The sequence below is a fragment of the Salvelinus alpinus genome, chromosome 10, assembly GCF_045679555.1.
Source record: "Salvelinus alpinus chromosome 10, SLU_Salpinus.1, whole genome shotgun sequence".
Taxonomy (NCBI): domain Eukaryota; kingdom Metazoa; phylum Chordata; class Actinopteri; order Salmoniformes; family Salmonidae; genus Salvelinus; species Salvelinus alpinus.
Window position 1 is genome coordinate 29,105,152 of NC_092095.1, and position 15,998 is coordinate 29,121,149.

General features: G+C 43.4%; 1 protein-coding gene across 1 annotated transcript in view; it reads right to left on the reverse strand.

The window, feature by feature from the left end:
• Positions 1-15,998, reverse strand: part of slco5a1 (solute carrier organic anion transporter family member 5A1) — a 114,465-nt gene that overhangs the window by 24,720 nt on the left and 73,747 nt on the right. Inside the window, exons 3-5 of the mRNA XM_071328785.1 lie at positions 5,942-6,074; positions 5,633-5,841; positions 723-887 (exon numbers count right to left, since the gene is read on the reverse strand). Of these exons, the coding sequence (XP_071184886.1) occupies positions 723-887; positions 5,633-5,841; positions 5,942-6,074 (507 nt within the window). The remainder of the gene's footprint in view (positions 1-722; positions 888-5,632; positions 5,842-5,941; positions 6,075-15,998) is intronic.

Consider the following 15,998-nt stretch of genomic DNA (forward strand, 5'->3'; position numbering starts at 1 on the left):
ACAGCGAGAGAGAGAGAGAGAGAGAGAGAGAGAGAGAGAGAGAGAGAGAGAGAGAGAGAGAGAGAGAGAGAGAGAGAGAGAGAGAGAGAGAGAGAGAGAGGGAGCAAGAGAGAGAGAGAGAGAGAAGGGAGAGAGAGAGAGAGAGAGACACAAGAAAAGGGCAACCAGTGAAGAACAAACACCACTGTAAATACAACCCATATTTATGTTTATTTATTTTAACTTGTGTGCTTTAACCATTTGTACATTGTTACAACACTGCATATATATAATATGACATTTGTAATGTCTTTATTGTTTTGAAACTTCTGTATGTGTAATGTTTACTGTTCATTTTTATTGTTTATTTGACTTTTGTATATTACCTACCTCACTTGCTTTGGCAATGTTAACACATGTTTCCCATGCCAATAAAGCCCCTTGAATTGAATTGAATTGAGAGACACACACAGAGAGAGCGAGAGAGAGAGACACACACAGCGAGAACGAGAGAGAGACAGACACAGCGAGAACGAGAGAGAGACACACACAGAGAGAGCGAGAGAGAGAGACACACACAGAGAGAGCGAGAGAGAGACACACACAGAGAGAGCGAGAGAGAGACACACACAGAGAGAGCGAGAGCGAGAGAGAGAGCGAGAGAGAGAGAGAGAGAGAGAGAGAGAGAGAGAGAGAGAGAGAGAGAGAGAGAGAGAGAGAGAGATAAACAGTGTTAGTCTTACCTGTGTATATGCTGGCGTTAGATGCAGGGATGCCAAACTGGGACTCTATGAACTTGGGTATGAATGTGATGAAGGCTGTAACGATGGCACATTCTGCTGTGTAGGACAGACTGACAAACAGGAATGTCGTGTTGGACAGGATCCTTATCGCTGCCTTGGGGAGGTCTGGGGAGAGACCAGAGACATGAGTACACTAAAAGACAAACATACAGTAGACACACACATGGACACACACACACACACAGCTTGTATGCTTGGAGGTCTGGAGATGCTAAACGTGTTTATGTTAATTAACGGTGAATTGCGGTGAGACTGGCAGTCTTTTGCATGACAATAACCGGCTGACAAAATTTCATGAACGCCACAGCCCTATAAATAACCCACTGTTACCGGGCAAGGCAGGGCGGGACGAGGGACACTCACCTCAAATAACACCAATGACCCAATGAGAAATAACCAGAAGCAAAGACGGTGTGTTCTTGTGTGTTCAATAGCCCTGGGTGGTAACACATTACAGCTATCTAGACACACAGCTAATGTGCACCAATTGGACAATTTTAGCATTTTTTTCCTTCTATAAAACGTTGGATTTACATCAAGGATCCGCAACATTAACCAATGTGAGTTGTTTCTCTACAAGGAAGACGTCCTCTCTCTATAACACACCAGAGTGATCACTGCTTGGACAGCCGCTGTTTGTTATTGGTCACAGAGGAAACTGTTTCCTTTCACACCTCAGGAAGCATCTTCAGTATCAGAGATTTTACGCACGCACGCACACACGCACGCACGCACGCACGCACGCACACACAATCCTCTGTGTAGTGTGTGTGTTGTGCTGAGAGAATGTATATTTTGTGGAGTGTGTGTGCGTAGAGTGTGTGTTGTGGCATTGATGACACGAATCAGCCACTTGAAACACCTCTTAAAGTTCAATTCCACATTTTTGCACATATCTCTCTCTCCAGTCATAACCAGATTATGTGAATTAGCCTTAAAAAACCAGGGACCCCAAATCCTGCTCCCCCCTGGCCTGAAGACGATGTATAATTAGAGCTATAAGCTCCTCCTAACCCAATTTCACCCTTTCTTTTGTTTTATTGTTCATTGGATTAATCACATGGTCGTGTGTGTGTGTGTGTGTGTGTGTGTGTGTGTGTGTGTGTGTGTGTGTGTGTGTGTGTGTGTGTGTGTGTGTGTGTGTGTGTGTGTGTGTGTGTGTGTGTGTGTGTGCGTGCGTGCGTGAACATATCAGAATGTTTGGGTTCAAGAGGTCATGATGATACAATTTGGACCCTAATTATTGAAAGCCAATAGCTAATTGTTTACTTAATTTGCCATCCCTCTCTAGTCACATGGTTGTGAGTATAGGAGGACAGAAAGTTGATGTTTGTGTCATGAATGATCCAATGCGTTTGGACCCTAAGCCAATCATCCTTTAGTTTCAGCAAGACATTGGCCCTCCCCTCCCCTATTAGTCAATCATTTGACTAGTTCCCCCCTTCAGTTTTTTCCACTTTTTCAGGATTGCAAAGAAAATGAAATGAATGCAAACAGTGGAGAGATCAATTCCTAGTGTGTCTTTGGGCCAATGGATCAGGTACAGAGTGAGAGAGACAGTTTGGGTGAATGTAGCCTAGCGGTTAAGAGCGTTGGACCAGTAACCGGAAAGGTCGCTGGTTCGAATCCCTGAGCTGACTAGGTGAAAAATCTGTCGATGTTTCCTCGAGCAAGAAACTTAACCCTAATTGCTCCAGTAAGTCGCTCTGGATAAGAGCGTCTGCTAAATGACTAAAATGTAAATGAATGGGAGAGTTATTAAATCATTCAACCACATCATGATTCCTAAAAACAGCCTTCCGAAACAACAGTGTGTTCAAAATGGTACCCTATTTAGTGTAGTACTTTAGACCAGGGCCACATACAGTATTGCACTACATAGGGAATATGGTGTCATTTGGGACATAGTGAGTCACAGTCGTTTTCAGAAGGTGGAAACAGCCACTTCAGTGGTCTCCTGCCTTTGGGGCACAAAGTGTTGAATTTATCTTTTCCACCCAAACACAAACATGCTGGCAGGCAGCCTGTACTGGACTCAAATACACAGAATAAAAAGCCCAGAAAGCCATGCCTCATCTGCAGTTTCAGAGTGATAAAGTTAGATTAGTATGTGCTGTGAGGGGGAACGTAACTAGGTCCCCCAGAGAGGCGAGGAGAGTCACAGGAGAAAGACTTTGGAAAATACTGGAGAGGAAATGAGGGGACTTTCTTTTTGACATAAGGACACTGTGTATACAGTGGTTCATCAATTGAGCTTCATGCCGTGACACGTTTGTGGTAGAGGGCAGTAAATTCCGTCATTCCGTCACACTATCGCAAGGGAGAGTTAGAACGTTGATTAGGCTTTTGGTTATGCTTTTGGTTTCTCTCAAAAAACAGAAAGAAAGTATTCTAAATAACAAACTGGCTTTATTTACCACAGTGTGGAAAGACTGATAGTCTATATAGAGTACGTTTCTGAAATGCAGAGTCCTTCTATGCTGATGTTAAGAAGAAACTGAATGAAAGAGAGTCCAGCGAGAATACAGAGGGGAAAAAGGTTGCCCATCTTTTCAAGACCTGAGCTATTTCATTTATTTGTTTTATTTATGAAATGTACTAGTTTATTTGGGCAATTTAATGTATTTGTTTAGGTTTGGCCTATTTAGTAGGCTGTTTTTGCAGCATAAAGCTATATTTGTCAGCATAAAGCTGAGCGACTCACTCATTCCTGGCTTTGGATCAAAATAAATAAGTACCGACATTCTTACTGATCATCTTTAATAAAGAAATGTTTTGACCCAGTTAATCTGCTCATGTTGTGTGTATGTGTTCAATCATATGTGACATTGTGGTTACAATGATGAATGTAAACAATCTGAATCAAATAAATCCTATTTATAATACAGTGCATTTGGAAAGTATTCAGACCCCTTCACTTTTTCCACATTTTGTTACGTTCCAGCCTTATTCTAAAATGGGCTAATACCCGACAATAACAGAGCGAAAACAGTTTTTATTTTAATTTTAGCAAATGTATAAAAAAAAAAAACAGAAATACTTTATTTACATAAGTATTCAGACCCTTTACTATGAGACTCAACATTGAGCTCAGGGCCATCCTGTTTCCATTGATTATCCTTGGGATGTTTCTACAACTTTATTGGAGTCCACCTGTGGTAAATTCAATTGATTGGACATCATTTGGAAAGGCACACACCTGTCTATATAAGGTCCCACAGTTGACAGTGCATGTCAGAGCAAAAACCAAGCCAGGTTGAAGGAATTGTCCGTAGAACTCCGAGACAGGATTGTGTCGAGGCACATATCTGGGGAAGAGTACCAAAATATTTCTGCAGCATTGAAGGTCCCAAGAACACAGCGGCTGCATCATTCTTAAATGGAAAAGTTTGGAACCACCAAGACTTCCTAGAGCTGGCCGTCCGGACAAACTGAGCAACTGGGGGAGAAGGGTCTTGGTCAGGGAGGTGACCAAGATCCCGATGGTCACTCTGACAGAGCTCCAGAGTTCCTCTGTGGAGATGGGAGAACCTTCCAGAAAGACAACCATCTTTGCAGCACTCCATCAATCAGGCCTTTATGGTAGCCACTCCTCAATAAAAGACACATGACAACCCACTTGGAGTTTGACGAAAAGCACCTAAAGACTCTCAGACCATGAGAAACAAAATTCTCTGGTCTGATGAAACCAATATTGATCTCTTTGGCCTGAATGCCAAGCGTTACAGCTGGAGGAAACCTGGCACCATCCCTACAGTGAAGCATGGTGGTGGCAACATCATGCTGAGGGAATGTTTTCCAGCGGTAGGGACTGGGAGACTAGTCAGGATCGAGGAAAAGATGAACGGAGCAAAGTACAGAGAGATCCTTGATGAAAACCTGCTCCAGAGTGCTCAGAACCTAAGACTGCGGTGAAGGTTCACCTTCCAACAGGACAATGACCCTTAGCACACAGCCAAGACAACGCAGCAGTGGCTTCAGGACAAGTCTGAATGTCCTTGAGTGGCCCGGCCAGAGCCCGGACTTGAACCTGATCGAACATCTCTGAAGAGACCTCAAAATAGCTATGCAGCGACGCTCCCCATCCAACCTGACAGAGCTTGAGGATCTGCAGAGAAGAATGGGAGAAACTCCCCAAATACAGGTGTACCCCGCTTGTGGCGTCATTCCCAAGAAAACTCGAGGCTGTAATTGCTGCCAAAAGTGCTTCAACAAAGTACTGAGTAAAGTGTCTGAATACTTATGTAAATGTGATATTTCCGTTTTTTTTTTATTATACATTTGCAAACATTTATAAAAAACTGTTTTTGCTTTGTCATTATGGGGTATTGTGTGTAGATTGATGCAAAAAAACTATTTAATCCATTTTGGAAAAAGTCAAGGGGTCTGAATACTTTCCGAATACACTGTAAATAATCAGATGTGTGTTGCGAGCTGTCATTTTCCCTATTTTCTTTGCATCTCACCCTATTCCATATATAGCGCGCTACTTTCAACCAGGGCCCATAGGGCCATTTGGGACGCACACTATCTGGAGAGGGGCAGAATAAGCATCACTCCAGCTTAGCTACAACACATTGGTTAACTGAGGATCTCTAAGGCTAAGTCTATTTCAGGTGAATCCATGCTGATCATTGGGTTTTTAAGGATGACTGCACTGGTCTTCCATTGGCTAGCAGATTAGTTACTCATCATAGAGCTTCTATTGAACAGCAGATGACTGAGCCATTATCACGTTCATATTTGACGATATCCCATATGGTTCACATACCCTCTTTTCCAAGGGAAAACCAATGGACTGTTACATTAAAAGAGGTAGTCTATGGCCCTGTACACACACACAAACACACCTTTGATGTCCTTCCCGAAGCCCATGCCGGTCTGGGCGTTCTGTCCCTCCGCCTTCTCCATCATAAAATCATCATCGCTGGACACGTCATCTGCTGATGAGGTCATCTTCTTCTTCTTCTTGTGGCGCGGAGGCAGCTTCTTAGGGAAGGCAAACATGGGGAAGATGACCAGGAGCATGGCTATAGAACACAGCAAGAACCCACTCCACCTGGGGACCAAAGGTAGACATAGATAGATCGATACTGTTAGAACACATCAACACGCACACACACACACACACACACGCACGCACGAACACACCCTCTTACCAGTTGCCAACAAAGCGTGGGTCACTCTGGTCAATATGGACGACAGTTGTAGGGTCGACGTAGAAACCAATCAAAACTCCTCCTAACAGATATCCCGCTGCCGGCCCCAGGGCTCCCATCACATACATGACAGCTGGAAGAGAAAGAGGAAGAAAGAAGAAGATTACATCATTGCCCAATTGTACGCAGTTTGACTTTCACTTTATCTCTACCCCTCTGGAAAACACACATAACAAACACAGGTTGGAGAGGTTGGAGCAGAGGGAGAAACAACCAATCACAACCAGGGATACTACAGAAATAGCCAACTACATGACATAATAGCTACAATGACCATAATCCATTGCGAGCATACTTGTCCGGTCTGTTTCTTTTATGCCTGCTACGTAAAATAGACAGAAGAATGCTTGATCAGAAGAATACTCGATCGATAGGAGAGCAGTTGCTTGGCGAGGTATCTCTACCTGAAAATACATGATCTAAGTGATTGATAGTCGGTATTCAGCAGTCATAAAAATATGCCTTATTTACTTTGAAGAACTACTAAAACAGTGATTTTGTCAGACAGCGTAGGCAGCAGCTCTATAGAGATGAGATGATGACTTGGAATGAAATAAAGTAATGAAATAAAACAAATGTAATATACACATCAACTTCCGGGTTAAGCGAGCAGTGCGTCAAGAAGCAGCGCGGCTTGGCAGGTCATGTTTCGGAAGACGCATGACTCTCGACCATCACCTCTCCTGAGTCCGTTGGGGAGTTGCTGTTGAGACAGGATTGTAACTACAAATTGGATATCACGAAATTGGGGAGAAAGCAATCTCGTTTGAGTGTGCCAAAGCGCAGAAAAACTGATGCATTTATGAATGCGCAACACCCGCTGAATCTGATCGGTGTCAGTAAATGTCGTCAAAAATAGTAATTCAATTGTTACCAGTAGCACAGTTAGTCAGTAACGCTCTAAACAGCATAACCAGCTCTGCTAGGGTGATACAAATGGTCCGAATGAGGTGTTCTCTCATTTATGTCTGGAAGTAGCTAGCTAACTTTAGCCAGTTAGCTTGGGTGCTTGACTGCCGTTGTGAGGAACGCTTGGATTAAACCTACTCCTGGGCCAGAGTGTGCAGTGTGACCTCTGAACGCCCGGAGATCGAAAACGCTCTGAATATACAGTACCAGTCAAAAGTTTGGACACACCTACTTCTTCAAGGGTTTTTCTAAATTTGTAAATTTGTACTATTTTCTATATTGTAGAATAATAGTGAAGACATCAAAACTTGAAATAACACAGAGAATTGTGCATTAACCAAAAAAAGTGTTAAACAAATCCAAATATATTTTAGATTCTTGAAAGTAGCCACCTTTTTCCTTGATGACAGCTTTATAGTCAAAATAAATAAAAACCCTTGAATGAGTAGGTGTGTCCAAACGTTTGACTGGTACTGTATGAACAGACAATCTGACAACGCTCTGAATTTACGCTCAGATCGCACACACTGGATGCATTTACGAACACACCCTTAGTTGTCAATCAAATATATTTGGCATTGATCAAATGGGCGGGCGGGCAGGCAAGCTCCCATTCAGTTGTCATAATGTGGGTTTGGACAAGCATGCATTGGCAGGCAAGCTGCAGAAGGACGTGCAGGCCAGTGCAATTTTGACAGCCAACTAGGTAAAACATTTGAGAGGGTTTATCTACTGTTCCCTCGATAGATTTTAGCTCCTCTCGCTCCGGCTAGCATTAGTTGTTGAACTTGTTGATGTGCACAACTGAGAAAGAGAAAGACAACCTGTTCATGGTTGTTTGATCAAAAGGACTGTGAAGTCCCCAAATGTAAGAGGACTCCCGTGGTATTTACAACATTTGCAGATATCCATTGAGCTTTATTTTGTGGTTTTGGCGAACGCGTTCTAATGATCTAAAGTTGCACTGTTGCTACTGCCTGTAAACAAACACACGGTCCAGTTCAAAGTGAATGATGGCAGGCCCGTATGGCAATTGGCTTATTTGCATAAAGGCCAATTGTAGCTCTGATTGGCTATGGCGCACCGGTCTGCGTAGACTCCGGTCCTAGACAAGACAGATGTTTGTATTAGGTTTTATTTGCTGCAGTGTCTATTAATTGTCAAAACGCACGGCCGCTTCCCACTCTATATTGCCATAGAAATTTCACAAATGCCTTACTATACGCCATTCCCAAACATTCTATGAATTTATGAAAACTTGAAAAAAAATATATAATATAACATTTGTGTAACTAGGCAAGTCAGTTAATACTTATTTCCAATGACGGCCTAGGAACAGTGGGTTAACTGCCTTGTTCAGGGGCAGAACAACTGATTTTTACCTTGTCAGCTCAGGGATTCGATCCAGCAACCTTTCGGTTACTGGCCCGACGCTCTAACCACTAGGCTACCTGCCACCCCACAAAATTACCATATCTACTGTAAGTACTCGCTTGTCAGGAAATGTTTTTTAAAAATTAAAAAAGTGTCATATTGTTCCTATGAAAAGATTTGAATAAGATTTAATGTCGCTAAAATGCTGTCAGTTCCACTTTAAATAATATGAGATAAGGGGGGTTGACATGACTGTGCATATGAGAGTTGTAACCATTTAGTCTCCACACGTTTTTACATGTGCCCCTATGACAACTGTTAATGACACAGCTAGAAAAGTGGAGGGGTGGCAAGAAGAGGTGGAAGACAGGAGGAAAGAGAGAAAGCTGACCGGGAATCTGTGGAAGCTATTCATTAACCCATGGAATATTACTACAAACATCTATAACAGCTGACCTGGAACCTGTGGAAGCTATTAATTAACCCATGGTATATTTCTACAACCATCTATAACAACTGACCTGGAACCTGTGGAAGCTGTTCATTAACCCATGGTATATTACTACAACCATCTATAACAGCTGATCTTACATCACAACAATACAGTTCCAGCTGAACTGGTCACTGTCTCAAATGGCACCCTATTCCCTACTTTTGACCAGAGCCCTATGGACAGTACTGCACTACATAGGGAATAGTCCCATCCATAACAACTGATTCTAGATCAGCGGGGACTTCAAATGAAGCCCGGGGCATTCAGACCATCACCTCTCAGACAATTACTGACCATTACTTTACAGGAGACGGGAAAACGTTTTACAACCTGGCTGATACACACACACGCACGCGCACACACACATGCATGAATGCACACACACGCACTTCTCTGGACATGTGGAAAAACCACCCACGGACATAGAGTAGCCTGGAAAGTCAAAACAATTATGGACCTTAGTCAGGAGTGAGGACTTCTATAATTACACCTAGAACACTTCCTAAACTGCCCGCCAGGTGTGTGTGTGTGTGTGTGTGTGTGTGTGTGTGTGTGTGTGTGTGTGTGTGTGTGTGTGTGTGTGTGTGTGTGTGTGTGTGTGTGTGTGTGTGTGTGTGTGTGTGTGTGTGTCCAGAAGCTTATCCATTTTCCCGAGCTGTGTGTATTTAAATGATGTCGTCATCCACAGAGCCTGTAGATACAGCAGCATTGGTCTGTTCACTGTGCGCCTGCTGCCCCCCCCCCCCACACACACACACACACACACACACACACACACACAGACAGACAGACAGACAGACAGACAGACAGACAGACAGACAGACAGACAGACAGACAGACAGACAGACAGACAGACAGACAGACAGACAGACAGACAGACAGACAGACAGACAGACAGACAGACAGACAGACAGACAGACAGACAGACAGACAGACAGACAGACAGACAGACAGACAGACAGACTCAATAGAAACACGTGTGTGTTTCTTCCATGGTGGGGCTTTCAGCAGCGTCACCACCGTCTTATCAGGGGCTAATTAATTAAGAGCGAAATAAGTAAAATCTCTAAGAGGTCCAAGGGGATAAAGGGAGAGGGGAAATTATTCCTTAAAGCACAAAGCACCCATCTGTAAAGCCTCTTATCTGCCTGCCACACACAGAGAGAGTGAGAGAGAGAGAGGCAAACAGAGAGCGACAGCGAGAGCGTTACTGAGAGAGACAGAGAGAGACCGCACGAGAGAGAGAGTGACAGCGAGCGCGTTACTTAGAGAGAGAGAGAGAGAGAGAGAGAGAGAGAGAGAGAGAGAGAGAGAGAGAGAGAGAGAGAGAGAGAGAGAGAGAGAGAGAGAGAGAGAGAGAGAGAGAGAGAGAGAGAGAGAGAGAGAGAGAGAGAGAGAGAGAGAGAGAGAGAGAAAGACAGTGCGAGATAAACAGAGAGCGACATCGAGAGCATTACTGAGAGCGAGAGAGGCAGAGATAGGCAGAGATAGGCAGAGAGGTAGAGAGAGAGACAGAGACAGCACAAGAGAGACAGAGAGAGAGAGACAGAGAGACAGAGAGAGGCAGAGAGAGACAGTGAGAGAGAGAGAGAGAGACAGCGTGAGAGAGACAGAGAGAGCAGGATGTGTACCATTCCCTGGGCTAATAGAGCACAAACAGGAAAAAAAGCCTCCCGCAATTTACATATACATAAATCTCCACTGTAGAGAACAAATTCCCCAACAGATGCTGGTTCACTCACACCTCTCTCCATGTCAAATCAATCACATAATTTCATATGCACAGAAAGCACCTTTCACAAAAGCAATATCGCTATCCAGACACAGTGAGTGGAGAGTCATTACTTTTTCATTGTATTGGGTGCATTGCAAATGCCATCCTATTCCTTTTGGGCCATGGTCCGAATTAGGGCACTATATAGGGAATAGGGTGTCATTTGGGACGCACACAAGTAGATAGAGACGGGTCCAGAATACTACATGAGACAGAGACAATGAAGAGGGTTTATTAGAGGTGGCAGTGACAGTTAGAGGTCTGCTTTTACTATCTCTACGATGATTAAAAGATCCATTCATAAAAGGATATGAGAACAGGCGCAAGTGAGTGTCTTTGTGTGTGTGTGTGTGTGGGTGTGTGCGTCTGTCTTTGTGTATTTTTGTGTGTGTGTGTGTGTGTGTGTGTGTGTGTGTGTGTGTGTGTGTGTGTGTGTGTGTGTGTGTGTGTGTGTGTGTGTGTGTGTGTGTGTGTGTGTGTGTGTGTGTGTGTGTAATTGTGCCTATGTGTTATCATGCGTTTGTGGTTCATGGTGTATTTCATCCTGTTAGAAGGAGACCAATAAATGTTAATGACATAGTTGCATAAGCTATGGTGCCTTGGAGATCCTGTACATCAGCCTGTCAGCGTATCGTCAGCTTATCGTCAGCATATCGTCAGTGTGTGTGAGAGACAGAGCTATGTATAGACACAGTGAGCATAGCCTTGCTATTGAGAGAGACAGAGCTATGTACAGACACAGTGAGCATAGCCTTGCTATTGAGAGAGGCTGCCATCGGCAGACCTGGCTATCAAGAGAACAAAGAATATGTGCCCACTGTACACATTTTTTCCCGTTTATTTTATTTATTTAACTAGACAAGTCAGTTAAGAACAAACTCTTATTTACAATGACGACCTACACTGGCCAAACCCGGACGACGCTGGGCCAATTGTGCACCGCCCTACGGGACTCAAAACCACAGACGGTTGTGATACAGCTTGGATTCAAACCAGGGGTGTCTGTAGTGACGCCTCAAGCACTGAGATGCAGTGCCTTAGATCGCTGCACCACTCAGGAGCCCATTGAGGTGGAAACTGAGCTGCACTTCCTAACCTCCTTCCAAATGTATTAGAGACACATATTTCCCACAGATGACAAAGATTTTGAAAACAAATCCAACATTGTTAAACTCCAATATCTGTTAGGTGAAATACCACAAAGTGCAGTCATAGCAGCAAGATTTGTGTCACGTTGCCATGAGAAAAGGGAGAGGAGCACAAACACTAGAATGCCAAGAGTGTGCAAAGCGGTCATCAAGGCAAAGCGTGGCTACTTTGAAGAATTCCAAATATAAAATATATATTTTTTATATATAAAATATACACTTTTTTAAATGTTCAATTCGTAACCTGAGCATGATCAAAATGTGTTTAAAATATGCAGTATGTTACAAACCGTGTTAGTGAAATATAGTAGTATATCATCTGCATACAGTGACACTTTATGTTATTCACCAGTGAAAGTGGATTCCAGTGAAAGTGGATCATTTTAAGGCCAAGAAAAAGCGGTTCTATCGCAAGTGCAAAAAGGAGCGGGGACATAAGACACCCTTGACGGGTCCCTCTGGAGAGGGGGAAGTATTTTGAATGTTGAGAGTTGGTGTGTACGCTAGCCGTAGGAGCAGAATAGAGCAGACGTGAAATTGCACCCAAAACCAAATCTTCCCAAAATCTTAAATAAATAATTCCACTCCACCCGGTCGAAAGCCTTCTCCGCATCAAGAGAAAAAACAATTTTGGGGTCTGAAGAAACAGAAGGAGAAAGTATAATGTTCAAAAGATGGCGTGGAAAACAGTTGTCGCCCTTTGATGAAACCCGTTTGATCGTCAAATATGACATACTGAAGGCAGGGTTCCAACCGGCATGCTAGAACCTTAGCTAATGGTTTAACATCTGCATTCAAAAGTGAAATGGGCCGATATCCACCACATTCTGCCGGATCGTTATCTTTCTTGAGTATAAATGAGATGGAGGCTTGAGTTGACGTTGGGAGGAGAGAGCCCTGTGATAACGAGTCGGTGAACATATTTAATAGTAATGGGGCGAGGTGATCTGAGAGTTTCTTAGAAAAATCGACGGGAAAGCCGTTGACAAACTTTAGACCGTTTGTTATCTCATCTAGATGCAAAGGGTTGTCCAGAACTTTAGTCATGTCCATATCAATGGATGGAATAAACAAGTTATCTAAAAAGTTGTACATACATTATCTGATGGGGGTTCAGATTTGTAGAGGTTAGAATAAAATGACACAAAAGTTGAATTAATATTAAAGGGATCACTTGTAAGATTACGGGACGAGTCATATACGTGAGAGATAAGATGAGATGCTGACTGGCGTTTAAGCTGGTGAAGTGTCAGATACCTGAGAGATAAGGTGTGATGCTGTTCCCCGGGCTTTGCTAACCCATGCTTTACGCAATCTAGTATGGTTGGTAGCACGTAGTTGCGTTTCATGAAGAAATGCGATATCAGTATTCAGGCTCTTCAGATGTGAAAATACTCTGGAGCGCTTAATCTGCTCCCCACAGCCATGAATGTTCCATGTCACCAGTCTGACTGGAAGCCCCAAAATACCATCCTGACTTGTTGTTGAACTAGACATGAATCCTAATAAGAGGAGAAATCAAATGAAAAAGAAAGAGGAAAATACAGATTGAGAGAGGAGCAGCATGAAAAAAACATCTGAAAATGCCAACCCCACACCTCTTTAATATCATGTACAGTGGGGCAAAAAAGTATTTAGTCAGCCACCAATTGTGCAAGTTCTCCCTCTTAAAAAGATGAGAGAGGCCTGTATTTTTCATCATAGGTACACTTCAACTATGACAGACAAAATGAGGGAAAAAAATCCAGAAAATCACATTGTAGGATTTTTAATGAATTTATTTGCAAATTATGGTGGAAAATAAGTATTTGGTCAATAACAAAAGTTTATCTCAATACTTTGTTATATACCCTTTGTTGGCAATGACAGAGGTCAAACGTTTTCTGTAAGTCTTCACAAGGTTTTCACACACTGTTGCTGGTATTTTGGCCCATTTCTCCATGCAGATCTCCTCTAGAGCAGTGATGTTTTGGGGCTGTTGCTGGGCAACACGGACTTTCAACTCCCTCCAAAGATTTTCTATGGGGTTGAGATCTGGAGACTGGCTATGCCACTCCAGGACCTTGAAATGCTTCTTACGAAGCCACTCCTTCGTTGCCCGGGCGGTGTGTTTGGGATCATTGTCATGCTGAAAGACCCAACCACGTCTCATCTTCAATGCCCTTGCTGATGGAAGGAGGTTTTCACTCAAAATCTCACGATACATGGCCCCATTCATTCTTTCCTTTACACGGATCAGTCGTCCTGGTCCCTTTGCAGAAAAACAGCCCCAAATCATGATGTTTCCACCCCCATGCTTCACAGTAGGTATGGTGTTCTTTGGATGCAACTCAGCATTCTTTGTCCTCTAAACACGACAAGTTGAGTTTTTACCAAAAAGTTATATTTTGGTTTCATCTGACCAAATGACATTCTCCCAATCTTCTTCTGGATCATCCAAATGCTCTCTAGCAAACTTCAGACGGGCCTGGACATGTACTGGCTTAAGCAGGGGGACACGTCTGGCACTGCAGGATTTGAGTCCCTGGTGGCCTAGTGTGTTACTGATGGTAGGCTTTGTTACTTTGGTCCCAGCTCTCTGCAGGTCATTCACTAGGTCCCCCCGTGTGGTTCTGGGATTTTTGCTCACCGTTCTTGTGATCATTTTGACCCCACGGGGTGAGATCTTGCGTGGAGCCCCAGATCGAGGGAGATTATCAGTGGTCTTGTATGTCTTCCATTTCCTAATAATTGCCCCCACAGTTGATTTCTTCAAACCAAGCTGCTTACCTATTGCAGATTCAGTCTTCCCAGCCTGGTGCAGGTCTACAATTTTGTTTCTGGTGTCCTTTGACAGCTCTTTGGTCTTGGCCATAGTGGAGTTTGGAGTGTGACTGTTTGAGGTTGTGGACAGGTGTCTTTTATACTGATAACAAGTTCAAACAGGTGCCATTAATACAGGTAACGAGTGGAGGACAGAGGAGCCTCTTAAATAAGAAGTTACAGGTCTGTGAGAGACAGAAATCAGGCTTGTTTGTAGGTGACCAAATACTTATTTTCCACCATAATTTGCAAATAAATTCATAAAAAATCCTACAATGTGATTTTCTGGATTCTTTTTTCTCATTTTGTCTGTCATAGTTGAAGTGTACCTATGATGAAAATTACAGGCCTCTCTCATCTTTTTAAGTGGGAGAACTTGCACAATTGGTGGCTGACTAAATACTTTTTTGCCCCACTGTATATGTATGTGTGTGTGTATGTGTGTCTTTCGGAGGGGTTGGGTTAAAAGAGGAAGTCAAATTCCGGTTGGACCAATAAAATGATCTCTTAATCTGAATGTCTAAATGGCGCCCTACTCATCACAGTGCACTACTTTTGACCAGAGCCCTATGCGCCCTAATCAAAAGGGAAAAGGGTGTCATTTGGGAAAGCTCCGGAGGTAGGGCATTAGAAACTACATAATGTGCCATAAGTCATAAAGAGCATTAGGGTATTAGTCAAGAAGAACATGGAGTATTGTGGAATAAAGCAAAAGAACCAAGAAGCCAAGTCTAAAAGCATGGTTGGAAAAGAAAACGTCAACCTTTATCAAGAGTCCCTAGAAATGTTCTAACATCCTCTTCAGTCACCTTGCCTGCCTTAACATTAAAACCGCTGGGCCTCGAGCTCGAGGGAGGTAACGCATGAACTCTCTGAAGCGATCCACTGACATGGTTTCTTCAAAGAAAAGTTTCCCATACATGTCTGACCAGAAGCTCTCCATATACATGCTCTTTCCACTGAATGGTCCATCCACATACATGATAGAAATGAACGCTACCAGCTCATCAACAAACAGATCCCAGGCAGTGTCTCCTTAATCCGTGTGCACCTGAGCCATAGTACAGTCCCTGAAAGCATGTCCATGTCACATAAACAACGAAAGCTGGTGAGTGCATTGCTGATGTTGTTTTTTTGCTTTAGATCTAAGGCCTGCTCTCTCAGTGATGACATTTGGTGCTGATAATCAGCCCGGAGCGCTGTCACTGGCTTCTTCTATCTAAACGGTGCCATCCCTTTCTCTCTCCTGTCTCACTGTTTCATTTGGGAGTGGCACTGGCACCTGCTCAGTGGGCACCGTTCTGGCTTTTTTGCGCTTAGGCCACAGAGGTGTAGGTTATTCAGTCTGAGGCTTAGAATCAGAAGAATAATCATCAGCGATGTCATGATTCATTTCTTCCCAGACATCTGAGTCGTTTTCATTCCGATCTTGTAGCAGCGCTAACACATGTGCATCCATTCGTCTTGGTCTTCTTGCCATTGTCAATTACACACGCT